This window comes from Struthio camelus, chromosome Z (assembly GCF_040807025.1).
Source record: "Struthio camelus isolate bStrCam1 chromosome Z, bStrCam1.hap1, whole genome shotgun sequence".
NCBI lineage: Eukaryota > Metazoa > Chordata > Aves > Struthioniformes > Struthionidae > Struthio > Struthio camelus.
Window position 1 is genome coordinate 79,015,077 of NC_090982.1, and position 27,479 is coordinate 79,042,555.

The 27,479-nt window shown below is 41.2% G+C and overlaps 1 protein-coding gene across 2 annotated transcripts in view; it reads left to right on the forward strand.

Moving 5' to 3' along the window:
• The first annotated feature begins 248 nt into the window (after positions 1-248).
• The window catches only part of LOC138064671 (kinesin-like protein KIF24), a 36,273-nt gene continuing 9,042 nt past the window's right edge, over positions 249-27,479 (forward strand). Inside the window, exons 1-12 of one of the 2 annotated variants that reach the window (XM_068928338.1) lie at positions 249-347; positions 2,091-2,190; positions 6,611-7,241; positions 10,368-10,557; positions 12,428-12,525; positions 14,644-14,859; positions 16,543-16,630; positions 18,780-18,901; positions 20,546-20,651; positions 22,573-22,644; positions 23,539-23,648; positions 24,550-26,988. In XM_068928338.1, the coding sequence (XP_068784439.1) occupies positions 6,625-7,241; positions 10,368-10,557; positions 12,428-12,525; positions 14,644-14,859; positions 16,543-16,630; positions 18,780-18,901; positions 20,546-20,651; positions 22,573-22,644; positions 23,539-23,648; positions 24,550-26,988 (4,058 nt within the window). In that variant the 5' untranslated portion in view covers positions 249-347; positions 2,091-2,190; positions 6,611-6,624. Of the gene's footprint in view, positions 348-2,090; positions 2,191-6,303; positions 6,344-6,610; positions 7,242-10,367; positions 10,558-12,427; positions 12,526-14,643; positions 14,860-16,542; positions 16,631-18,779; positions 18,902-20,545; positions 20,652-22,572; positions 22,645-23,538; positions 23,649-24,549; positions 26,989-27,479 lie in introns of those variants that run through there. The other variant, XM_068928339.1, reaches the window with a different exon arrangement.

Genomic DNA, 27,479 nt, shown 5'->3' on the forward strand with positions numbered 1-27,479 from the left:
CCCGCATGGCTCCGCCCCCTCCCCGCCTCTCCCTCTCCCCATTCGCTGGCTGCGGGCGCGAGCGTTTGAAGCGGGAAAGCCGCCGTTACCATGGGGACGCGGCCTAGTCGCCGCTGCCGCAGCCTGGGCGAGGGGCCGGCGCGCTCCGCGCCCGCCCTCCCTTCGCTCCAGCGGCGCCGCGGCCGGTGAGCGGCTCCGGGGGCCGCGGGCGGCGGCGGCGGCGATACCTACCCCCGCGGCAGCGCCGGGGGAGGGGGCGGCCCCGGGGGCTCCTCGCAGCTGGCCCGGCCCGCTGGGGACGCGGAGCCCCGCTCCTGGGAGCTGCCTGCCGCCGCCCGCGTGCTCCGGTACGTGCGGGGAGGTGGGGGGGGAGCCAAAAACAAACTAAATCTGAGGCGGAACTGGGTGAGGGGGTGGGGGGGGAGGGAGATCGAAGGGCGCGGAGCGTCGGGGCACGCGGAGGCGGAGGGGCGCCGCCAGGCATCGCGGCAATGCGGGCGGCCCCGGGAGGGGCCTGGCAGTTGGCGCAGCGGGACGCTCCGGCTGCAGCGGGGCGTTTGTAACGGCGTTAGCTCCTTCTTATGTGTCGTCGGGGTGTTCCCTGGCCTGCCTGCGCGGCCCCGTCGTCGCGGCCTCAGTAGTTGTGTGGTGCTGCTCATGTCTCAGTCTGGAAACTATGTCCTCCCCCCCCCCACCCCCTTTCCATTTGTGATACAGACACGTCGTACAACGCACGGCCGGTTTGTGGTTGGGTAGCCACGAGCAACGCAACGCCACAGCTCGGGGTGGTTCTGAATTCCTCCCCCCCTCCCCGGCTGAACTGAAATATCTAAACAGTTGGTGAAATGTGGGGGCTTCTCCCAGTGGGGGCAAACTATAAATACAAAGTTCAGCACCCTGGGACTGAATTCAAGTTGGGGAAACTATAAATACAAAGTTTCTCGCTATGGGACCAAATTCAGTAAACATGTGCCCTCTGAGTCTGAAGCATACTTGCAGATGCACAGTGGTTTGCCTTGCTGAAGTTACAAAACTAAATAAGTGCTGGAAGCTATTTGGTAAATGTTGCTTGCAAGAGACACTTGAGCACAATTTTCAAATAATCGGCATCCTAATATAACTCATAGATTATTTTCTTAGCTGCGGCTGAATATTAGACACTTCCATTTCCATGCAGCTGTTGTTTTAAGCAGTTGTCGTCGGGTATCAGCTGTAGGATGGAGTCCCTTCTGCTGAGGTCATCAAACTATAATTAGTATGAGAGAACAATTCTAACAATTGCCAATCTTTTTGCAAATTAAAAAATATTTTTTTGAAAACAAAAAAACCCCCCAATATTAAGTTGTCCTTTTTAGTCTTTTTCAAAGAACACTGAAATTAATTGTAGATCCAGTAACTAACTCCGTGTTAGGCATATATCAGTAGCAAAGGAAGTTGGAATGTTGATAAAGGGAGAAGACATCTTTTACGTGGTCCAGCTGTAAAATATTTATCAGTTAACATTAAATATATTCCTTCCTTTCCAATTACTTTTCTTATACAGAAGCCATAGATGGTTATCTATTGCTAGCATTAAATTTTGTCCCCCATATCTTCAAAATGGACTGCTGTAACGCTCATTGCAACAACCAACGGAATATTTAATCCAAGATGTGTACATGCACAGGGAGTTACATAGTGTAATCCTATGATCTTACAAAAGGATCTGGCGCACTAATAAATAAATGTTTCAAACTGTGTTTCGTAGCTTGCTACCTGTTGAATTCAGTCTTAAATTAAAATTATGATTTTATTTTATAGCAGATACTGTCTCCTATTACATGTCTTGTGCTTATGAAAGGGCAACCATACCATGACTCTGTCCTTCATAAGAATGCTCTAGTGTTCAGGAGAATGGAGGTCAAAATGGTTAAAGGTAAAGCATTTCGTGTGGTGTCCTGGAAAGGCAAATTAGCCGTTCTCCTCTGGAGGGCTAAATCAAATTTGGCTATGGACCACAGTTAAAAACGAGCTTAATGTTCAGAGGAATAAGAAACATAGATGAATGACCGTTGACACGAATTAATAAGTGTCTCTTCTCTGCATTGTAGGGTTGTCAGGAAAGATTGGTTTCATTCCAGTCTTCTGCTTCTATACCTCAAAAACCATCAAACACCTTGACGCGAAGGTTGTGCCGAAGACTTTTTCGGGGTAAGATGGTTACAAGTAATGAAGTATAATGCACTGGTATAGCTGTAATCAGGAGAGGAAGCATAAGTACCTGCTACATGTGTTTACAAATTTTAGGTTCTTAACTTTTATTTTTATAAGGTGTTTGTAAAGCAAAGGGTACTTCAGTGTTTGACACGCTACAAAGTCATAGGTAGGGAAAAAAAGATGCTAGTAAGGTTTAACAATTATTACTTTTATCTGATGCCTTTGAGAATTGTTCCTAGAAAAAATTATTAAATGATTAGGCCAGAGTTTATGATTGAGAATGATAATCCTAGATTATTTGCAGAATTAAATATATACTTGCAGTAGTTCACATTTTAAGGTTTTGAGTGCTATATAAAGTCTCTTCACTTCGCTGTGACTTCATTTCCCCAGTTTAAGATACAGTTATAGTGATACTTGGGTCTTGTCTCAGTGGTGAAACTCAGAAGTATCAGTGAAAACCAGTTAAAATCGTCAGGTAAATACGAGTGAGCTACACTGAGATAAGACTGCATGTGGGTGTTTTATTCAAGTGAACACTGCACTGAGATCTTTACTGTAGCAGGGGTTAGTAAGAATCAAGATACAGTGGTCTGAGACTGCTTTATTCCTAAAATAGTCTGTGTGGGGTTTTTACATGCTTTAGTTCATGAACAGTAACTTACAGCCACTGAGCATCTTTGTGAAGGCCAGCCTTTTCTCCGCTTTGAAAAGTGCATTGAGAGTGAAAAGATCAATGTAAGAGCTAATTAATAATTAAAAGCATTTTAAAGTGGAAGAGCAACTCCTAGAGCAGAATTCTGTGGTAAGTGTATTTTCTTCAGAATATGTAAGATATAATCACTGGTTTCTGCTATTTATACCGGACTCTTTTTTTTTTTCCAGCTTTATGCCTTTAGAAAAACTCCTATTAAAAAAACTCCTATTTCCAAAACAGTACAGTTCTCTGATGACAAACTATGATCTTATTCTGTGCTTTGTGTTGGCCCCTTTACATACAATTCTAATGCTTTTTACAATGGATACTTACCCATTACCAGAGCCTGGCAGGTTTTTAAGATCTTTAAAAGACTCCTTTGCGTAAGAAATTAGTTGTAGAGAACTCAAGTTTGCCACATAAAGACAATAGCCTGACTGGAGCCTGATCCAGATATCCTACTGCTTAGACATCTCTCTGTTCTAGCAGTAAGGTATATCATCACTAACTGTTCCTCCTTCACTGTGAACTTGCATATTAGTAAGTAGGATGCTCTGGACTTAACCGATGACTTAACTGTTTGTGTGACCAACCTGCTGCAGCACCTTCTTGTCAGAGCAAAAGCAGGTCCCTTATTTGAGAGGAAAGTGAAAATTTCAAAGTAAAGCTGAATCTTTCTGCAGGCTAAAATGAGATCAGCAACCACTGAACTGCAATAAATAATGCTCTATGTTAGAATACAGATTGAATGAAAAATTCTTCTTAAGGCTTAGGCTATTTGACCCTATAATCAGGTGCTTATAGAGAATTCTGCTTCCAAATTGACTCCCTTCTTCCTCAAAACATATGTTATATCCAGCTGTTTTAAGAAGTTGAAGAATTCTGTCTCAATCCTGTTTTCAGGGAAGTCACTCACAGCTTTGTTGGAAACAAGACTTGGGCTTTGATATTAAGCAATCGCTTTGAAGAATGTTGCATTTTTATGCACCAGAAAACAGTTTTGTCTCGCGTGAACAAACAAAATAAGAACCTGGCAGTAACTGAGGGAATGCTGGCTGTTACTCATTGTAGAAAAGTAAGGGTCTTCCCCCTTTTTGCCAGAAGATGGCGTTATCGACAGTTTAGAATTCTTTCTTTACAAGGCTAATTTACTTTGGAGTATTGTATTGCTGTTTGAGAAACAGTATCTGTACAGTTTTTTTTATGCCTAAAATATCAGGTGAATTAAGCTCTTCTTTTTAGGGGGAGAAAGGCTTTCCATTCTTTTAGAACGTTGCTGATCAGAAGGCCTGAAGGGTTCGCTGTGATCATCTGTTCTGACAACTGTAATTCCCCTGAATTACCTCTTGTGTGAACCAGAGAAAATCATTTAGAAAATGATCTATTCTTGAGTTTTAAAATGATCAGAAATGGTGGGACCTATCATGACTTTTGCTTCATTTTTCCCAAGGTTAACTAATTTGTTACTCCTTTATTAGCCAATATTCAGTTTTCCTGGATTGTGAAGTAGGTGCTTCATGAATGGAGAGACAGTGAAGTTACCTTCTGGAACCACTTAGATCCAGTAAGATTCATTATATCTGGGGCAGCAAAAGTACTTATATTACTTTCAGGGCCAGCTTCCATTAAGAAGCAGCTTAGTTGCTTTCATATGGCACAGAGCCTTAGCCAGTAAGCCGTGCAGAGCCGCTTAAGTGGCTCAGTGCTAGTCTTCTCATATGTTCTGTAGTACCTGTATTTCTTGGATTTTCCATGTTTTGAGAATCTTAGTCCCTCGTTACGCTAATGATGGAAAGTTGAATGTGTAGTCACTTATGGGTATTTAATTAGATTGTATTTATTTTTTCGTTAGAACCTTGACCTTAAGACTCATAACTTCCAGCCTTGTCCATTGTTTTCTTTTTGGGAAATGTGTTGGGAAATGCCCAGCAATATCATTCAAATATAGGTTAACACAGAATTAGTTTTTACCTTGTTGTTTTGGTCACTCTGTACTTAAGTGAAGCATATGCAATGATGTAAATATAATCTAGAATACAGAGCAAGAATGGACGATAGGAATCTGCTCCTTTAATCAAACAAAAGAGGTTTCCTGTGGCAGCGTAAGTGAACAGATTTACAGAGGACCTGTTTTATGTTCTTAGCTACCTTATGCAAGATAGGGATTTTTCAAAAACATAACCCTCCTCTAAATGAAATCTGAAGTTCTTGTGGCAATGTACCTGTTAAAGAATTTGCGAAACTCTGAATGCTTGTGAAAGCTCTTGTACGTGTGTAATTGTTAGCCTCTGTGATCTTTGCATTCGCCATCCTCCTTGTGGATTTTGTTTCCTCCTCCCTGGATCTAATAATTTCAGCAGTGGCTCTGGCTTTACCTCAAGATTCAGAATTGCGTTACACATGCATTAAGAAAGTCTGCCTATATAACACTTGCTTTTGTCTTGAAGTTTGTTGCTGCTGACTCATATAATTTTATTATGGCTAACAGCTATTTACAGCTTAGACTCCAGCTCCAAAGTCATTTTAGTTGTCCTCTAATGCATCTTTTGGCCTCTGTTATGTCTTATGCAATCAGCATTTTAATAGAATCTTTATTGTTTTGTTGTTATTATTCTAACTGTGTCATAATTTTAATGATTTAAAATCAACCTTGGGCTGATATTTGGTGACCTTATTTTCTTATATGATATTATTGTAGGGATGCTTGAAAATCCTGCTGAAGAACTTATCCTGAATTATAGGGGAAAAAACTGTAGCCTTAAATAATTTGTTTTTATTGAATGATATTATCACATCCTAAATTGAGTAAGACTTGTATTTGCTAAGGTCCTAGATTGAACAAACACATACGAAGGTAGTGGGCAATGGATGTTTGAAGTGCTATCATTTTTCCATTTTACAGAATAAGTGAAAATATCTGCAGATATTTGGCCATCTGGATACAAACAGCAGCAAAGTGTATTGTATACATGTGTTTAGGATGGTTTTTTTTTTTTCACGTATCTTTCAATGATATATGCTGGGTTTTTTTTGGATTTCCCAAGAAGACAAGTGCAGAGTTCCAGTAGCCTATATAGTTTTAGATAAATTCAATGTTTCAGGTTTTGCATAATGTTTTGGATTTTCTGTCAAGTACACCTAGAAATGCTCACAAGATGCATGAAATTCAATAGAAAGTTACACTTAAAGGAAACCTAAAACTCTGACTTTGCTGGAGTTCATCTGTAAGATGAACAGTCTTAATAATTCAGCCTTAGGTGAGGACAAATGCAATTTCTTTTCCTTTGGTTAGTTAACCAGGGATAGCTGCAGAACCACACTAGACCACATGTCCTGATATTAAATTGAGTATCTAAAATTAGGCATTTTACATTCTGTAGCTTGAGGACAGGGTTTCAGTAGCTGAGGCATTTATCAAGTAGGCATCAGATGTGTAGGAACTCTGCAGCAGTAAGTAACTGTGTATTGTGCATTTCTATGTATCATTTTAAAATGCAATTTCATAAGTAAAAATTTTGCTTCATATTTAATGTACTTCTGTTATTGCTGTATTCCTTATTGTTTGACAGTCCAGTGTTTTGGAACTTGAAGTGTGACAGGCTTCTATCCTAACTGCAGATAACGACATTTGGGGAAATGCGTAGTTACTTCATTAATAATTCTGTCAGTCGTGATGTTTCATATGAATCTAATACTTTTTTGTTTGGTTTCTTGTAGGCTTTAGCTTGAAGATGGCATCATGCCTTTATGAATGCCTTTGTGAGGCAGAACTTGAAAAATACTATCCATATTTTGCTGCCTTTGGTCTTCAGAAGATTGATGAGCTTGCCAAGGTTTCCATGAAAGATTATACCAAACTGGGGGTCCACGACATGAATGACCGTAAACGTCTTTTTCAGCTCATTAGAATAATCAAAATTATGCAAGAAGAGGAAGATGCAGCAGACTTGAAAAAGCAAAATTTTCAAACAAGTGGCCTTATTGTTCAGCCTCAGGTGACCAGATCAGGTCCCCGTAGACAACTGCATTTTGAGTCCTTCTTTGAGAAAAATGATGGAGCAGTGAAAGACTCTGAGTCTGAATCATACGGTTCAACTGATTTCAGTGCCAATGAAGAGAGGGACAGTCTAGTGGAAATGCTGGGACACATTCAACCACATGATTCAGAGCTGATTAGAATAGCTAGAAGAGACCTAAATACTCCTGGAATATGCACAAAAAGTGAACTGGACTGTGCTACAGTATCTGATGATATTGCTCCTCTCTTGGGGGATTCTGAAACTCCCATCATACAAAGAATAACTCATATTTCAGGGTATAATTATGGACTACCTCATTCTTGTATCAGGTAATAATTCATCTCCTTTATTTTACCATATTTCAAGTTAATCATGATAATTTCTGCACTGGGGAGGAGAATCTGTCTTTATTGACCCCAAATAAGCAAACTGTAATGCTGTAAAAGTTGCACAGAGCAATGCAAGATCTTACAGGGAGAGAATGTATTAACAAGCACTTCACACTCTCCAAGTCTGGTAGAAAGAATCAGTTGAATTTGCCAGCTGCTACTTGCCAAGGTTGCCTAAGAATAGTTTTCACTATCTTGCAGGATAGAAGCCTTTGTTTTCTTGGTGTTTGGGCTGTTTTTTTCTCTCTTCCCCCCTTCCCCCCCCCCCCCCCCCCCCCCCAATGTGGCTATCTTGCAAAACATCATTTTCCAAAATACAGTGTTGCCTGTTGATGGTAAGTCTGTGAAGTTTTTCCCAGTAAAAATAATGCATACTGTGATAGTTATATTTGTTCATAAAGAATTTCTGAACTGGAGCTTTAAAAAGAAACAGAATGAATTTAACTGGGACTGGATACAGACGATGACGAGAGGGAAGCTTTGCAGCTGCTCCCTGAGCACGTGATCCCTAACGTGCATGCTGTTTCCCAGTGTTGCTAACAGGGGGCTACAGTTATCTTGGACCCCTGGAAAATCAACCCTGGAAACATTTTTAAAGCACAAAATAACTTTTATTGGCTTACACTGGGCCGAGTGCAGATAAGCGCAGTGTAAACTGACTGCTTTGAGTCAAAAATTGTGAGCTAAGAAGGCCTCAGTCAGCTATCACTACCTCTGAAAGTATCCAAACTTAATAGATGTCTCCCAGGCCTCTCCTCCTAACCTGATTAGGATTCAGGCACTAGCTGCTTCTGCATTTAGGTCTCCTGCAGATCCTGATCCAGCAGACTGAGTACATACCTCCCTGCACACGTTCTACGAGAATCCAGATCACTGCAATGCAGTTGTGGCAGCTTTGTTTTAAAATGCAGCGATGAGACTGTCATAAGGATCATAGTGCTAACCTTCAAAATGATAACCTTGTGCAGAGGTCCCAAAGGCAGGACAGTATACCATTTGTGGTTCATGAACTGCTTCAGAAGGAGTGCATGCGTTCGATGGCAAGCAGTAGCATGTCGAGCTTCGTGTGAAGACGTTTACTGGATCCAGAGTGAAGATGTGTGCTGCCAAACACCTGATGAGTGGCTACCACCTACTGCAGGCAAAGGAAGCTGTATGAGCTTGTCGTGAAAGGTGTGGTGAGGAAGGATCCATGGAGTCAGGGTTGGTGACAACTCCTGTTGAGCATGCACATAGCCTGGATGGAGCAGATGCTGTTGCCACAGTGGGAAAGCACTATGGTTGCCTAGTAGTTAAGAGCACTTACCTGTGAAATGAGAGATCCAGGTTTAAAACTGGAAAAGAATTCAACCTTGCCACTCCTGCCTTCCAGAGGAGTAAATAAGATTGGCATCTTGGTGCATTCTCTGTCTCCTCTGGAAACTGAGCCAAGGTGCAACAAAAAGGGCAGGGTTCTTAGGGCTGGAAAGTAAAAAATAAACTCCTCTAGCTGTTCCAATAGGTTTTATTTTAAGATTCTTGAATCCTGCAATAGAGCTATGCTCTCTATTGTTCTCCCTTTCTTTTCTTGTTCTTCTTTCTTCTAAGCACATTCCTTTGTGCTTAGCACTAGCGTTCATCTTGTGGGCTTCCTGCATCCTCCTGATATGCCTGAGTTTCTCTTTCCCCTGCTTTGACCACAGAGCACATGTTCTGCATGTCAGGCTTGGGGCCAGGCCGCTGGCAGTTGGGTTAGCGGTTCCTGACTTGTGAGTGTCCATCTCCTTTGTTGAATCATTCGCGTGTCCCCTTGGGATTTGACCACTGTTAAGACTAATCTAATCCCATCTACAAGTAACCCTGGACAGTGGAGTGATTTAAGACTGAGGAAAGATGAACAGCTTTTTTAGTATGTTTAAATATATTTTCCATTTGGCTGCAGCAAATGACTTGGTTTTCATGTTAGCAGACAGGACATGGAGATTCTTCTGACTTTTGTCTAATCAGGTTTCTAATGGTCGGTTTCAAGGTTTGTTTTATGCTAATAATATACAAATATACTTTTTCATAAAATATAATTTCTATTTAAGAAAGGTTAATAGAAAATTAAACTTCAGGTTCAGCATATCGAATCCAAGCGTATTCAGTCCCCATACAAAATACATGCATTAAATGTTCATCTGTACAAGAAAGAATTTATGCCTTTTCTGTCATACACAGAATCGCCAAGTTTTCAGTTTTTCCTTTCTTGAGATTTTGTAGTTAGTCCTTTTTCCTTCAAGCTTTTAGAACAAAAAAAAAAAAAAGGCTTTCCCTATGGGTCAACAAACTTTAGAGCCTCTGGTCATTTGTTGACAACATCTGGTGCTCAGTGATATCCATAAGCTTATAGTGGCTTATAAGCTAAAGCGTCCTATTTCAAGTATCATGGTCTTTCAGGGGAAAGAAGTTTCCATCCAAAAAACAGGGTCTGATCCTGGTTGGCACAGGAAAGCCATACTAAAATTAATGAGAATACAATTACAAGTAAAAATTACTTGTGTGAACTGAGACTACATCTTGAGATTTATATCTGCGTGTTGTATGCTTCTGAGGAATCATGCAGCACAACAGCAATGACATTACAAGCTTGTAGTTGTAATGAGATATTGAATAACTTGTGTCCTTGCTGTGTTTTTGTCTTTAATTTATTAGGCAACTAGTATATGTTGGTTTTCAATCGTTACATTAAGAGATTTTTGGAAGGGCATTTGGATAGCATGGCAGAAACAGTACTCTCCGGTAAGTCAGCGCTTGATTAAAGTGATTGTTTCTGACAAACTGACATTCAAATCCAGGCAGAAAATCATTATTCGTTTGGTTGAAGACATAGCTGTATAAATACTACTATTATTTTAACAAAGTGCACAAGTTATTAGTCTATTTAGCAAAAAACAGCAGGAAGTCCACCATGTCACAGTGAGGGCTTTTTGATGAGTGTGACAGAAATATTTGTCTGGTAAAGCTAGAAATCCAAGTCATATTTACACATATTCTGCGTTGTGTAGTAACCTGGTTTTAAAATGCAAAACTACAATTTTGTTGTAGATCAGGTACCTCTGAGAAAGAAACTCCATGGACAGAGAGTGAAAAAATCCGAGTGTGTGTCCGAAAACGTCCCCTGGGCCAAAGAGAGGAGCGACGTGGGGAGGTTAACATCATCACAGTGAAAGATAAAGAAACCCTACTCCTTCATGAGAAGAAGGAGGCAGTTGATCTCACCCAATATATTTTGCAGGTAATGTATTGTGTTTACATTTTATGTTTATGGGCTAGTCACTTGCATGGTGGAATAAAGCAAATTGTACTAATGGTGAACCCAGCCAAGAACCCCCTTGGGATTTCAGTAAAGGGAAACAGAAAAGGTCTGTCTGTATTTCTTGCATAGAAATAGGTGGTGGGCTCTTCTATCTGTTCAGCGTAACTGTATTTGAATTTCTTCTGATTTGTGCCAGCTTGTGGCAGAAAACCTGACAATTTTACGTCCTCAAAAGCATGTCTCTGGCAGCTTTCTTTGCACAGGATAAAACCCTCTGCTAAATGCTGTTGTTGTAGTAGAACTGCCCACCGCAGAATCCCCTAGTAACTTTCCGGGGTACTTCAGTGAGGAGTTTCCTTTTCACGCTATTTCAGCACTGAAGTTTGTTTCAAGGAATCACAAATACTCTCGCCCCCTCCCCTTCTTAGTTCTTAAATGCTTCTGAAAATTAAGTTCCCCTTTGGTCTTTGTTTCTAAATCCCAAGGATCTTGTGCTGTCATAGTTCAAATTCTCAGTTTTGACCGACAGCACCAGGAACAGAACTGATTTCTAGAGAGCAGCAAGCCATACCCACTCTGCTGTGTGTTATTTTTACAGTCAGGATCCTGGAAACAACTGTTCAGAGTAGCCAGTAAAAAATCGGTTTGCAGCTCTCTGAGGCCTGGTTCATATGCCAGCTTTTACAGTGTGACACATGCAGCCATTCCACCCCACTCCCTCCATCTGGCTAGCTATATTTGGCATCTGTGTGGGGCCTATCACCTTGGTATCCCAGCACTGAAATAACTGCTAGTTAATTTTGTTCTGGTAATCAAAATCTTGCTATAAGTCAATATTGTCCAGTCAGAAGTATGCCATGGCAAGAAAGCCATATCCCTACTGCAGGACCCTAGAGTACTTCCTTGCTTCTAAGTCTGGCTACTCACCCTGCCTCCATCCCTGATTCCTACAGAAAGGAAGCCCAGGGGTATGGACCAAACAGGAGCTGGGGCATGCTCCAGCTCTGTGGCCTGGGGACCCAAATTGCAGGCCTGTCGCAGAGCTGATCTGTCCTGGGAGCTGCTGAGACTCCCTGGTTTAAAATTCACATGTGCCAGTGTGGCTTGTTTGTGCATCGTTGAAATGGTTATCAGTCCTGGAGATTTGCTACATTAATTTACCATGCACTGTGTCATTAGAGTGCAATGTTAGACACCAGTCCGTGGAAGCTTTTTTGGAAGTGTGAGGTGCTTATATGACTGTCCCCACAAAAAGCATCCTTAACCTAGAAGGACCAGTTCCAAAGTTCAAAAGGAACTCAGCTGCAGTCTTTCTAGAGACCTTGCTGTTTTGGATCAAACCCTGAGGGTTTCCTTCTGCCCTCTTCTGAGATAATACAGTCCAGCTTTGCTTCGGAATAGTTTAGTCTCCTCTGGCCCAAAAAGGGTTTGAGTCTGGAGAGCAGAGACAGCTAATCACAACTGAGGACTAATTTTGAGTTGTTTTTACTGTTGCAGTCTTACTGTACATCTGTAGGCTGATTCATTTCAGGAATAGATGAGGGGTTTTTTTATTAGTTTTCTCCTGCTTTTTGTCATAAGGCTGCTGTATGTTCTGCTTCAGAATGATGGAAGATTAAAGCATCTTTGCTTTCTTTTTTTCTTCCTACCGTCATTCTCTTGGTTGATTGTAATGGTGTGTTCCTGCAGATGTGATGCTGCATATCGAATTTGCCATGTCGCTTTGTCCTGATATAACGCCATATGAAGTCACTGGAAAGACTTCTGTTGTTGTAATTTGTGTTCTAATGGGGTGAAGGGGAAGTGAGACATATTCCTTTTCATGTAAAAGATCATGTTTATTTTTCAGCATGTTTTTTATTTTGATGAAGTCTTTGGGGAGTCATGTACCAATCAGGATGTGTATATGAAGACAGCTCATCCTCTCATTCAGCATATTTTTAACGGGTAGGGCATCAGTGCATACGTTTGTTATTTTCTGCCTTTTTGTTTTCCAGTTTCATATACTGTTTTAATTTTCCTTTTACTCTTTTCTTCTTTTGAGAATACATTCATTTCTCTTTTTCCACGTACCCTTCCCCATTTAGAATGTCTTTGACTACAATTTTGACAAAATAAATCCGGAAAAAATTCTTTGCATTCAATAAGAATAAAGGAAAATTGGGCCTCAACTGTAACAAGGAGACAGAATGGCCTACCTAGAACATTTAAAAAATAAAATAAAATAAATGGGTGTCAGGATTCCTGGAGTCTAATCTCTGCTCTAACAAAGACTTCTGTGTGATATAGCACAAACTATCTAGTGCCCTGGTTTACTCATTTGTAGAGAAATAATGTTACCTCTTCCATGAGGCAGTTGTGAGATATTTTTGCATGTATTTGTGCAGTTCACATGGAAATAGAAACTGTTTAATAAGCTTGTGGTTTATTTTTAGCTTGTGGTTTATTTTTATTTTATTGATTTATATTTTTAGAGGGTTAATTGTAATTACATGTTTCCTGACTAATGACAAATTGATGTTGGCTTTACATGGCTAATCTTATTTTCACACAACGTAACAAGCTTGAATATAATTACATTTTGAGTCTTTGAAGGCAAGAATTACATGCCTGTGCTGAACACTAACAAAAATGGAACTTTCCGTTACTAAATATCTCTGAGTATCAGCAGAAGAGACACAAAACATCACGCTTTTGACGAAAGTAAAAGAGGGAGAATAAGGTTTATAGCTTGCTATGTAGTAATAATCAATAAAGGCAGATTCACATTACAGTCAAGCCAGTGATGCCACCAAAAGAGATGCCACTGTTTTTTCTCAGCTTCCCCCCACTTTTCTGTCCCTCCTGCTGCTTTCCCTTCACTGGCATTGGGTCTCATCTGACCCCATGGTAAGCTAATTTAGCAGTCTATACTGGCAAGAAAGTATTCTCTGTCTGTGCTGCAGTCCCACGTTTTACTCACTTCACTGCAGCCAGATAGTCAGCCAGCCAAAAAACCTTTTAAAAAAAATCATGTTCTGTGATATTTGTTTTTTGGCTGATTCAGTTCCCTGAATCTCTTCACCTCATAGTTGTGAGCGCCAGTGCTTGCAGAAGGCCAGGATGGGAAGGGGAGACAGGCATGTGGTAGCCTCAGCTTAGATGGGCCTGAAAGGCTGCAAAGCCGTATCCTGAGACCTACTTGACATTTTATGTGCATTGCCCTTATAACGTTAAAATGGCATGATGACAGAGATGCAGTAATCTGGAATAAGCTGAGACTGTATTTTCACTAGTTGAAGTGAGGGTACCTATAGCTCTCTGCCACTGAAAGGGAATGATCTTCCTTCCCCTCCTCCTAGCCACATTCCTATAGGTTACATGAAGCTGGTTTTGACATATTTCATGATCCTCCCCGAGTTACTTTACTCCACTGAAACAGCAGAAAACTAACTCGAAAAACAGTGGAAAGCTTTCTGCTGTTTTAGTACCATAAAGTCAAACATCAGAGCCAGCACAGAGGATGCTGTAGGTCCCACAGCTGAGAAGAGAGAAATGGAAGAGCAAAACCTTCCCGTAGGCAGCAACAAGTCATCAGACTGACTTAGCCGCATGCAGGGCTGCGGCTTGAGATAAACTAACTTTGCTCAGTAAATTATAGTGCTGGGGTGTTAATCTTTGAGAACACTGTGTGTTAATACAGAACCTGACTTGTGGCTGTTTCGCACCTTGCGTCGCAGTCATTTTTCTCTGTGATTCATAATCAAAAGGATTTTCATTCATAATCCTACAATATCTCTGTAGCAGATAAACAGTTGGAAAAATAATAATATATTGTCAGCTTCTGTAAATGCATTTTTGGCATCAGGAAAGAAGGAAGAGAGCCAGCACTCCGTGACATGCCAACCCTCCATAGGGTGTGCTCGGGAATCGCTGTTAAGTGTTTTGCAGCTTCCCAGATGAGGATGCAAACTGAACCTCGTTGCTAAGGGTCAGCTCTATATATAGATATTTACATTGCAGAATCCCTTTTAATAGACATGAATGCATCAGATGTGGCACTAAAAATATAACTTATCGTTACAGAGGCAACGCAACCTGCTTTGCATATGGACAGACTGGTGCTGGCAAGACTTACACTATGATAGGTACCCACCGGAACCCGGGTCTCTATGCGTTGGCTGCCAAGGACATCTTTAGACACCTGGAAGCACCACAGTCAAGGAAAGATCTCCTTGTGTTAATCAGTTTTTATGAGATCTACTGTGGACAGCTTTATGATCTGCTAAATGGAAGGAAGAGGTATTTAAATAAAGAGACATGTCGCTGTAAAACTAGGGTTATGAATTGGTTGGTTACTGTTTATAAATCACTTTGTTACTGTTTTGTGCAATTGCATTTAACATATTACCATTTATAATAAATTTTATATATTTATTTAGGGTTGTTCTTGGGAGCTACTTAGTGAGAGAGGAGGGCAGAATCTGGCATTAAATACTGTGGCATTGATAGGGAATAGTGGTTTGCGTTATTTTGATTGGGGGGGGGGGAGTAAAAATTAAGGCCCCATCTGAGGTATGAACTCACACTGCTTTACTTAAACTATGATACGCATAATATAACAGCTAAACATCTGCAGATAGAGCCTTCCTGTTGGCAGAAGCGTTTCCGGTGACCGCTGTTGTGGAGTCCCTCTCTTCCCTATGCTTGAACATAGCCACTGGCTGTCCCTTCTGCTGTGTAATTGGGCTTAGGCTCTTGCTACTGCAGTCTCTGAGGAGCCTGTCAATCTCCCACCTGTCATGCCTGACACTGCAGAGTCTGCTCACCCCCTTCCTCAACTCCTTTACCTGGCAGCCCAGTGACTCAACCAGAGCATGCCTCTGCAGGTGGCACTGCTGTCACCCACCAGCAGAAGCACCAGGTACTCCCCAGTCCAGAGTCCCCAGACTCTGTCTGAGTCTGCTCAGACAGATGTGTGCTCCCACAGGAGCTCCATCTGGAATGGAAATCAAGACAGCTCAGAACATGCTTGGTCGAAAAAAAATTACTGTGGTCTGAAGTCTCAAACAATGGTCAGTTAATATCTCAGCGGTAAAATCTTTCCAACGTGATCTCAAAGGAACATTATCTGTCAGCTGGAGGCCTTTAGCACCCTTGAGAGCAGTATGCTGAGAGCATCCATACTGGAGGCTTGAGCCAAGAGGGAGGCCTTCTACACTGGGGAGCGAACATCTGCTCACGTGTTTCTGCAAACACCTATTCCTATGTGTGAGTGTGTATGTGTGTTCCCTTTCTCCAGTACAGTCATGAAGGACCTTTTTAATACTGAGTGATAGTTCAAGGACTTCTCTTTGGATATAAACCAGGTAGTGTAATCTACTGTCAGGAGTGGTTTTACTAGGAAGGCAGAGGGTATTCTCTGCAGGTCCATTAGCTATCTTACATGTCATTGATGGGGGAGATTAAGCGTTCTGCCATGCATATGTCATGGCTATATTTTTCCTGCATAGTGTAACATTTACCTCTGTGTGATTCGTAGCAGAGTTGCTCCATACTCCGACTCTATAGCTGTGGAAGCTGCTATAAAATCCATGCCGTGCAAAAACCTTGAAAACTTGAGGAAAGCATAAGTTGCACAGTCTGAACTTCCTATAGAAGGTCTGAGATGCAGTTCAAAGAGGGACAGGAAGTCTAAAATGTAAACATCAAAATTAATTTGTCTGCTTTATTATATTCCTGCTCCCTATTTTAGCAGAAATGCATTGCTAATATCTTTTTAACAGTGAAATAAGAATAGTACATATTATAAAAGAAATAGCTCTTCAGCTATTTCTGAAAATAAGTGAATGACAGTGTTATCTTTCCCCTAATTGGCAGCCTTGATATATATTGCACATCGTGTCATAGCACTGACATGTGTTTCCATTGCTTCTATTTGAGATTTCAGAAATTTCCTTTCTGCAAGCCATTTTTCCCTTTCAGACTTTTTGCAAGAGAAGATGGCAAGCATGTCGTTCAAATAGTTGGACTGCGAGAGGTTCAGGTGGACTCTGTAGACCTACTGTTAGAGGTAACCTCTTTACTGGTGCTTGTTTTGTCTTCTGCAGCCCAGTTCCCTAATTTGTGAGATAAGTAATTTGCGGAGAAGACTGTTATTTGTTGTGTGCTACGTGTGTATGTTCCTATTTAAGGTTCTGATCTTAGCAAACTCAGCAGAGCATCGAGGAGCACTGTTAAAAGGGCTTTTATTCAGTAGGCTTCCTGGATTGCTGTAGCTGGTGTTAGTGATACGTGAACTGTTGGCTTAGGGTTGTTGCTTCTGCTGCCGCACCTTAGGGGAAGACCTTGCCAAGAAACAGGTTGCTGTCGCTATCCCAAAAATTAAATAACGTCCCAGCAAAACAAGCACTGAAAGATCCTAGATGACTCAAAATTGATTTAAAGTCTAAGTGCAACTCAGTACACCAAGTAAGACAATAAAAGGTGAGAAGTACTGTGGATGTGAGGGTGCAATTTACAGTTGGGCAAGGGTAGCTGGTTAGTTTATTTGTTACTTGTTTGATGGATCCATATTTTTCTCTAATGTGATTTTTTTTGGCTTCTATGAGCTTATGTTTTCTATATAAAGGGTATGTGGATGTGGGACAGTAGATATAAATTTGAAAATTAATAAAACTAGCCATTAGAAAATACTTAAGATTGAGATTCTGAACTGATGTAGGATTGAGACATTACTTAGACAATGGTAGGTGATAACAGCCTTATAAAATTAGGATCTTTAAACAGCAGCTGACGTTTAGCACAAGCTTCAGTCTGCCTTCCCTGCTTGGCTGAGCTCTACAAGAGCATTAGCAAATTTTCTGCTCTGTTCTGCAATAAGAAAGCTGGTTAAATCTGCCTTCCATTTTTCTTGACTTTGCATGGTTTAATTTCTTTCTCAGTAAGGAATTGTAAATTTAAAGTGCCTGATAGTGTAATTGACTCATTAAAATTGGCACAGTGTTGCCTACTTACACTCCATTTAATTTTATTCTTTATCCTCTCATTAACTCCAAGCTTCAGGACATGCTGGTGATGCTTCTGCAAATTAGATTGTAAATCTGCTATATGGTTGATTAACACATTCTTCTGTATTATCACATTCCACATACAGAAGAGCTATTAAATGACTTTATTCTCACAGGTATCTTGGCAAAAACTAATTGTGTATTGTCCACGGGCTCTTTTGAACACAGAAATATCACTAGCTTGACTCAGAGCTTTTGAATAGCCCGCGACAGATCTATGGGAAGAGTCTTGAATACGTCCACAGTTACTCAATTTGCATTGAATTGAATTCATTGCTGGCTTTGATTCAGACATTTTCTGTGCATTCAGTTCTGTGCATTCAGACATTCTGTGCAGGAGCTGCAACAGTTGGCTTTGTTGCTGACTGAAAACCGGCCACTGAAAAGCAGTAGTGCACATCTGTCAACTGAAACCATATTGATTTTTGCTAGATTAATATTTTAATTAGTTCTTGCTACCAGAAACAAAATGACGACTCTGTTTTATGAATGTCCTGCTGTAGTCGTTACTAGGCTTCCTGCAATAGTCCTTAAAATTTTGCAAAAGAGAATGATCTGGAGTTGTATCTTGAAGGTGCCATTGCCCTTCTGCCATGCATCTGCCCTTTGTTCTCTTATTTTGCTGCTGACTTTGAATATAATTGATCCTTTAGCGTTGCTACTTACTCTAGCGTTGTTTCTTTCAGTTGTGGAGAAATGTTTTGGCAATTTGTGTCTTGTTACAGCGTATACCTCTTGATTTTCTGGGTAACAGTACCAATCTATGACATGAGAATGTGAAATTAAAACAAAAAAAGCAGTAACAACAAAACCACAACAAATACTCAGTTGCGTGAGTGCATGAGGTTATCTCTGCAACTTACTTTCGTTTTATAGTCTGATTTTTGCAAATCAGAGTGAATATGCAGTGCAGCAACTTCTTACCTGCAGTATGCTCTCTGAACTCCATAGTGACACCACAAGCAAATCCATATACAAAGTTCTGAAAGAAACATTGAAAGGGATTCAGTCTAACTTAGCCTCTGCCTTGCACCAGAATTTCAGGGCTGTAATGAAGTTTTCCTTTGAATGTAACCTAAACTTAACAGGGCAGGATCTTTTCTTGAGAGATTATGTTTTTATGTACAATTTACTTAGATTTTTGTCCCCCAGGTGATTTTGAAGGGGGGGAAGGAACGTAGCACAGGAGCTACTGGAGTGAACTCTGATTCCTCTCGGTCTCATGCTATCATCCAAATCCAAATTAAAGACACCGCCAATAGGACGTTCGGAAGGTAAGATGAGAAAAAGAACTGCACAGTTTGGCAAATATGCAATGTTGGTCACTTGCTGATCTGCACCACCACCATTTCATGAGGAAGCCAACCTCAGGGACATCCAGGAGGCAAACTCAGAAGAGATATTGAGTTTGTGGGCAACTGTAAGACGGGATTCAAAGGGACTTAAGAAGTTTCATAACCCTTTTTCTGCTCCAACGAATAGTGCTTAAGCCATTTCTGGCGAGTGCTTGTCAAACTTGTTCTTAAAGATTTCCATTGAAGGAGGTTTACTGCCATCCTGAGATAATCAACTCCATCTCTCATCGTCAGCGTTAGAAAGCTTTTTCTGTCTGGCATTCATCTGGCCAAAGGTAGATGTCTGCAATGGCCACCTCTGCATGTGCGCTCATCACCTCTGAAGTCAGTGAAAAGAAAGAGCCATTGCTGGGACCTGATTCATCCCGTTCTGCGTAGTCATCTAAAACAGGTCAGATGGATTTGCCTCTAAAAGTACCTTTGTCTCCTAATTGTCTGTAAAGAAAGTCTGGAGTGACAAGCCATGGGAGGTGTTTCCATTCAAGAAATCTCTCTTTGGTCAGAGGAATCCTAGTGCCTCACCTAAACCTTTCTGATAGCATCAGACTCACATGCTCAAGCTATCTGCAGCAGACCAAAAAAAAAAAAAAAAAAGGTAGTTTACTTCCTCCTGTGGCAGCCATTTAACATATTTAAAAACTGTAATTGTGTCTTTTCTCAGTCATCTTTTCTGCAGGTTAAACAGCCCCCAGAAATAGTCTGATTAAAGATGTCTAGGTGTTTACATTACTAGTGTCCAAAAATGAGCTGACTGACTCTTACAACAAATAAGATGCAGCCTTGCTCCCCAGGATCTTACTCTAAATACAAAGCAAAATGTTAAACAAATAGCAGAAAGGAGCAAGGCAGAGGCAGAGCAGGCAGGCTTAGAAATAGAAGTGTGTGTGGTTATGTAGGTATGGCATGTGTGCTGTGTTTTGTTACTGAAGGAGAGATGGAACTGAAGTTAGGAAAGGATCCCAAAACACACCCATAAGAGAAGTCAGAGCTATTCTAGAATATGAGGAAGGGCAAAGGAGAAGACATAGTACAACAGTCAGTAGAGTACCTCGCATCCAGAACTAGGGGACATGAGAAGGTCTAGCAGAGATTTGAGGAAGGAAGGGAATAGGAGCGAGCAGTGAAAGCTCAGTGCATTACTTATTAAACTGGAAATTTTTGTACATATTGCCATGAATTCCCATTTAACCTAGGCAGATGTCTGTTTTACTTGGAAGGAGACTCAAAAAGTTTACAATTTCTTTAACTGTGTTTATAGGAAGCTACAAGCACAATCATTATCTAGAGAGATGTATGCTTTACACTTTAAATAGCTTTACCAATAAACTGTGGAGCACTCTTATCGCATGCAATTAGACTGTCTGTTATGACTGTGTTAGTGCCAGAATGCTCTAACACTGTTCCTGTAGCTGGTTCTATGCTTATTTTTATGCCTCAGATATTTCCAGTGAGTATTTCTCCTTGTTCAATCATAGTGATTTCTAATCATTCTTCTGATGTCGTGTGTTGATGTTTAAAAAACAAAAAAAGCCCCTAAGATAAATGCAGATTTGTTTTTTCTAGGATATCGTTCATTGACTTGGCTGGCAGTGAAAGGGCAGCTGATGCCAGAGACTCAGATCGACAAACAAAAATGGAAGGAGCGGAAATAAACCAAAGCCTTTTAGCAGTAAGCTACTAGCATGTCTGGGGAAGGTTTTGTAATTAATTTTTAGTGTGGGTTTTAAGTTGAAAAGAAACCAGGGGATAGCATGTGTATGGATCCTATGGAGGGGTAAAAAAAAGTACTAAGTGTTCCCAGTTTAACTTTGATGCCTGAAAGACAATTTAAGAGGGAAAAGATTTTGTGGGATGAAAATCAAGTCTTTCTAATGCATTCTTAGCACCAGTCAGGTAAACATAGCATGGAAGATAATTAGGTATACTATTATAGGTGTCTCATGTTTTATATAGGAAGTTTATGTCCCCCTTACTTCCAGAGAATATTAGCTTGAAATTGCCGCATTTGTTTCCTAAAAGCACATCTGTTCATGCTGCCTATTTTCACCACTTGAATTCAGACTTCTCTAACAAATCAGGAAGAAAAGACTTAAATACTCAAGAGCATAAGATATAGGAGTTCACAGGTGGGTAGAAAGGAAAAGGAAGAAATGCACTCTTGATGTAAACTGTCTTCTATAAGCGTACAAAGTAATGTAAAGAGGGGCAAGGAGCAGAGAAACGCCGTCTAAGATAAAGCAGGAATGCTGCCAGTAGAAATTGTGCAGGAGGCTTTACGTCCCTTTTAATTCAAATAAACAAAGCTCGTTAATGAAGTGAGGACTTCCCTAAATGAGGAAGGCGATATGCAATCAGTGAGCGTGAATCAATAGTGCAGAAGTTACTGCATGCAGCTTGATGTGAAAGCATGACCAAAAGAAGGGTGCTTATTTAAGTTTGAAAATGTCATTTTTCCTAGGCTAGTACTAAATCAAGACATATTTCTTCAAGACTAAAAGCTATCTCTGGTGATGATTATTAAGAAGGAGAGATCGGATGTGTGAAAATCATGGTTGTAGCCAGTTGCTCATGCTCTGTCACTTTTAGAGGGGAGTTTTGTGGCTGTAACTCCACTCCCTGGGTAGTCTGTTGCTTCACTCACTGTGTTTTGTGTATAGTTCTTATTAGCCTGCCAAAGGGCATAGTGAAACATTGTTTAGACAGACAGGCTGCATCTATACTACCTTCTGAGCACAGGCTTGAATCTGGGCTTGAACCCAGCTCCCCTTACATCTAATTATTTGGATGCTAGCCAGCGCTCTCCCCTCTGGTTAGGTTTGGGGCACTGTGCTGGTGAGAGAGGAAATGGCTTGAGATCAGCCTTCTCCTAACACTGCTCGGCGTACCCACACTTCCAGGGTACGCAGATGGGATATCTGGACTACAGACTAGAGTTGGTATGGGGAGGAATATGCCCGTATTTGCTTGTGCCACTTTTGGCTTTAGATGAAAACGTGGCCAGAATGGGATAAGGAATTTGGACTGCTGCTGTCCAAGGGTGTTTTTTTTTTTTTTTTTCAGAAGGGGAAGAACTTATTCTGGAAGAAATTAATCTATTAGAGAAGGAGCTCCAAAAGCTCTGTTCTAGATTCATATACCTGTAACATCCTAAGGATACACATGCCTGGCAAGTTTTAGCATAATCTAGCATAGACTCATCTGATCTGGCTTTAGACTAGTTAGCTGTGGTGCCAGCAGCAGTCAATCCACAGTAGTGTGAAGCTCTGTGTTTGCTGAACGTGTGTGTAATTACCTAGCTTCTTGGACTTTTTTTTTTGTATAGCTCATAAAACTGACAGACTGGGCTAGCTATGCTCTGTGCTGCACCTTTGCTCTTTGTGAGCGCAGCTAAACTGCTGTTGATAGCTGAACTTGCTAAAGCTGGTCTTTCACTGCTGTGACTGTGACGTAGACTCCCCCTGCAAGGGACAGTCATGTGGTAGGAGCCAAAGGCACATAAGGGAAGTATGAGATTTGTAGCTGAGGTTTGGTGAAATTCAGTTCCTCCCCAACTTGTGATTTATGTATTTTTCCCCCTCTTGTTTTGGTAGCTAAAGGAATGCATTCGGGCACTGGATCAGGAACATGCTCATACTCCTTTCCGGCAAAGCAAATTAACTCAGGTAAAACCAGCAAGAAGGCAGTAGCAGGTATATCCCTGATGAGGGCAAAATGAAAAAAGTATGATTCAATAACTGTTATTAGACCCTAGAAAGACAGAAAAATGAATAACTTTTCCAAACATTAAAGGTAATCACAGGGTTAAGGCCAACTGCCAGCAAGAAATACAATCAATCCCAAGGACTGGCATGGTGAAAAAAGGTACCAGCTTCCTCAAAAGTGCACTAACTCCCAAACTCCGTGATTGAGTCCTCTTAGTCCCGTGTGAATGTTTACATAAACAGCCCTATGGACTAGCTGTCAGCAGATATTCATGTGTACGTCTACATAACCAGACTCGAAAGAGTTATCATCCACCTCCACCCACTCTACCGTCAGTCTTGCATCTTCTGTGCAGTAACAGTCATGGGAGTTTTGATGAACATTTCTTCACTCTAGTTGTAACATATGCTTTATTCCTCAAAACATATGGGCACCCTTGTGGCACCTGGTGCAAGGGCTTGTTCAGAGCACTGATTAACACTTGTATTCATTTTAAATTGTAAACAAAGAATTACAAGACAAATTGAGAGATGCGCACTACGTAAAAAGAGGTCGTTACCATGCATCACTTACTTGAATCATGTTAAATTGCCTGTGTGCGCACTAACTCGTAGGAAGTGCAAGATAACTTGGTTAACTTTTTCTAAGTTCTGAGCAGAGCTAAATCACTTTATCACATGTTTTGTGGAAATCGGCGTGTACAGGGGAATCTAATACACAGTAACCTGCTCAAGTAATTTTTTTTTAAACTGTAAGTCTGATCCTATGAGTTCTAATTTTTTATCCCTTATTGTTTGAAAATAAATATATGAATTACTAAGAATCTTAAACTTATCTTTTCCTTCCACTCCTAGGTCCTAAAGGATTCTTTCATTGGTAATTCCAAGACGTGTATGATAGCCAATGTATCACCTAGCCACATAGCTACAGAGCATACACTGAACACTTTGCGATATGCTGACAGGTGGGTGACATAGTTCACACTTCTGAGGTGAAAAACAGCAGGAAAAAAGTAATGTGTTTGTGATTACATTTTCTTTTGATTGCATTGGAAATTGTGAGTTAAGCAGGAAATGCAACTTTCATAATGCAATAAAATCTTTACCTATTCCACACTGACATTGGGTCATAAAATTCTCCAGGTCTGTAACTCCTTTCTGATGACAGCCCTTAGTGACAAAAATATCACTGTGCTCTCTGTAACTGCAGGATTGCTAACCTCGGTACTCAAAGTTTTGTTTTAGTTTTCTATTGTAGTTCTGCCTAGAGTGTGCTAAAGCCCTTCACCCTCCCTCCTACATAGATTGCAAGCAGTGCTGGGGTTGAGAGGACAAGAGATGTGTTAGGGGATAGAGGAATAAAAGAAACAATTGAGGGAATAGAGTGACACCAGTTAGAGCGGCTCTTCACAGTTGCATGGATGAGTCTGATCCAGAAATGACGTGGCCTGTACGCATGTTCCCTGAGCTAATTAAGCATACTGCAACTACTCCAGAAACCCTAATTCGTGTCTTGTGGTTGTGCTGATGAGAGTACCAACTTGTTTTGAGCTGGTATTGTGCCATGCGGCATTATAAAGTGTAGAAATGCACTACTCTTCCACTGAAATTGAGTAGAGACCATTTTCACTCCTTCGGCCTGTTATGTTATGTTCAGGGAAGCACTTTAAAATGCTCTGTAGACTTTTCCAGGAGTTCAGGATTTTGGTAGAGGTGTTTTTGATGCCTTCCTGGGTCACGGATAATTAAAACCCAAATCGTGCCATTGAATTCAGTGTTTAGCCTTAATATGTCAAAGTATTAGTTTGTTCTGAAGACACTGTTATTGATCTGAAAGCATGACATCTAAACTAGCCTCATTTACAGGGTCAAAGAGTTGAAAAAAGGGATTAAATGTTCTACCCCCATCACAAACAGACGTCGGATAGCTGGAAACGTATCCCCAAAACGTATCCAAAACTCTCCTTCTTTGCCACCTGGGGAAAAGAGCTCTCCAAAGAAAGTGAAGCTAGGCCTCCAACATCCTTCAAGCGCTACAAAAATGAAGGCATGTCCTTCAGCACTTCAGCCACCCAGTGTCCCTTTTACCTCAACCCCCAGGGGAGTCAACAAAGGACATGCCTGCAGAGGAAATCCCAGCTCACCGTGGTTCCACCACACTAGCCCAGTTAAGGGAGTCCTACGGATAGGGCAGCCCGTGAAGAAAAAGACTGATGATCTGTCTCCACACTATGAAAAGAACCACGCTGCAAAGGATTTTATCATCAACAATGCTGCCACGATAGAGACAAAAGAGAGTGGCCAAAGAGACAAGTATGTGCAAGACAAACCACCTGTCCAGTGCTTGAAAGTCCAGACAGTGCAACCTGTGCAGAAACAGCTTGTTTCTAGAGGTAATTTTTCCTTTGGAGATGGAAATCAGCCTTTTGATGGCAATCAGGAGTGGGGAAATGCCTTTGCTAAACAGTGTGTTGAAACCTGGACAAACCTCTCTCCATTTCAAAAGGAAAGGGAGGAGCATTTACGCCTTTATCACCAGCAGTTTCAGCAGCCACCTATTCTACAGCAAAAATTGAACTACCAACCTCTTGAGAGGTTTTTAACTCAATACAAGCCCCAGGAGTTTCAAGTGCAGCAGGAGCCAAGCCTTACTCCCACAGAAGCACAGAGCAAGGATGGGATGCAGCTGGAAGATCTGGATGACAGTGATTTTAGTGAAGATTCTTTCTCACCTGTCTGCAGCCAAAAGAGCACGAAAAGAATTCGAAGCCCCAATGAATGCAGCCAGCATTCATTTTTCCTTCATCAAAGAGAACAGGGAGCTGAGGAAGAGCAGAAAGACCAAAAGAGAAAGGATTTATTATTTAAATACTCAGTTCCTGTGCAAGAACATGAAATAGATGACAGCTGGGATTGTAGTGGGGGCTGCCCAAAACCAGAGGAATCTATTAAAAATGCAGGTGGATGCAAAACTCCATCAGACTGGAGCTGTGACTTAACTACTGAGTCGTCTCCAAGCAATACTGCAGAAAAACCTTACTGCCTGCAAGATGATCTTGCTTGTAACTGGAAAAATTGCAAAGATTTCCCAGCTGATCACAAACAGTACAAACCCAAACGTCTCATTTATTACAATGAAACTGTCTTGACTCCAGAAAAGGAGGCTCCAAACCCATGTGTTTCTCCCGTATTGAAATCAGGAGCTCCAGAGTACATAGAGACCAGCCTCCTACATAAGCAGAAGGAAGAATCCACCTTGGATAGACAGGCTGCCCTCGCAGGAGACATAAAATGGAAAACTCGAAAAAATGGAGTTGGCCATTGTGGAGCTTCCAGTAATTCCTCAGAGTTAACTTTTGGGAGAGCAGCCCCTCTCATGGTATCCGTTCTTGACTACGAGGAAGCAACTGATACCGAGGCTGTGTCTTCCAACCGAGAGAAGTCTCCCCATGTGAAACAAATGTTAGACAGGAACATACACTGCTCCCAGAAAAGGCTTGAGGAAGAGGCCTGGCAGTGTACTAGAAACAGAGCTCTGACAGACAGTATGTTGGAGCTAGGGGAGCAAATGCGGCGCAATGGAAGGAACTGCGTCTTGCAGCGTTTCCCACAAACAGGGAACAAGTGGTTTTCACCCGCGGGCTGCAATGTGAAGCCATGCTGCTGCCTTCTGGGCTCAAGTTCATTAAATCAAGGAGCTGTTCATGGTTTATTTGTTGGAAGTGAAGCCCTAACAGACACATCCGCAGCTGAATCCAGGGACTCCAGGGGAGAGAGAGAAGGTGGTTTGCTTCTCAGTAACTTGATGTGCAAAGGCTATTCAGATAGACAGTGTGATGCTGATGCTAAAGCTGTTACTGGTAATTCAGGAAAATCTAATTCAGATCAAGGATGCAGTGTTGAACCCATGGCTCAGGCAATACCTGCTGATATTCCTGAAAAGGGTTGTTTTTCAGGTGCGCCATGCTTTCCCAGTGTGGGAAATATGGATTACACAGTCCAGTCCCCCTCTCAAGAAAGCAGCCTGCTGCTGCAGCCCGAATCAGGACTAAGGAACCAGGGCTTCAATCATTCTGAAGACACAGGCAAGTCGTCGTTCAGGAATGAAGAAATTGGATCGCTTAAGAACAAATTGATTCAGAGTATTTTTACACAAGAGACTTTTGCTGCAGATTCAGGATCTGCTGCCAAAGAGATTAAGCCATGGGCAAATGCAGACAACCCCTCAGGCCTGTCCAACATCATCTCCCCAAGTGCTACATCAGAGATGGAAAATCAGCAGAGGGAAGCCCTAGAAAAGGCACAGTAAGTCTTACTTATCGCTGTAGATTGTCATAGAGCTTAGAAATTCTAGACACAGATATGGTGCATTTGCCTTTATTTGTATATTATGCTTTTATGTACTTTAAAACTGTTAGGAAGTCAATCTCTGAAATAATTATTTAATAAGATTAATGATAATTTATAGTCATTATCTTATGTAAATATATGATTGACTGTTATTTAGTGGTATTTTAAAATCTCACAGGGAGCCAATTATTCTATTAGAGCTTCCTCAGATAACATTAGAGGAAAGAATAGTATAATACAAGCTGAAATACTCAGTAACTAATTGGCTTCCTGTAAGATGGAAAGAACCTAAAATATATCAGCACCTCCCATCAGGAAGTAGGTGATAGTTGTTGCATGCCTATGGAAAGAAAAACAGCTAGAGTAGCGAGCTAGTCAGTGAAGACGGAGATGTGCAGTTTCAAGGTGCTACAGGCCAGGCATTGCCACTGCCAGCTCCTGAGGAC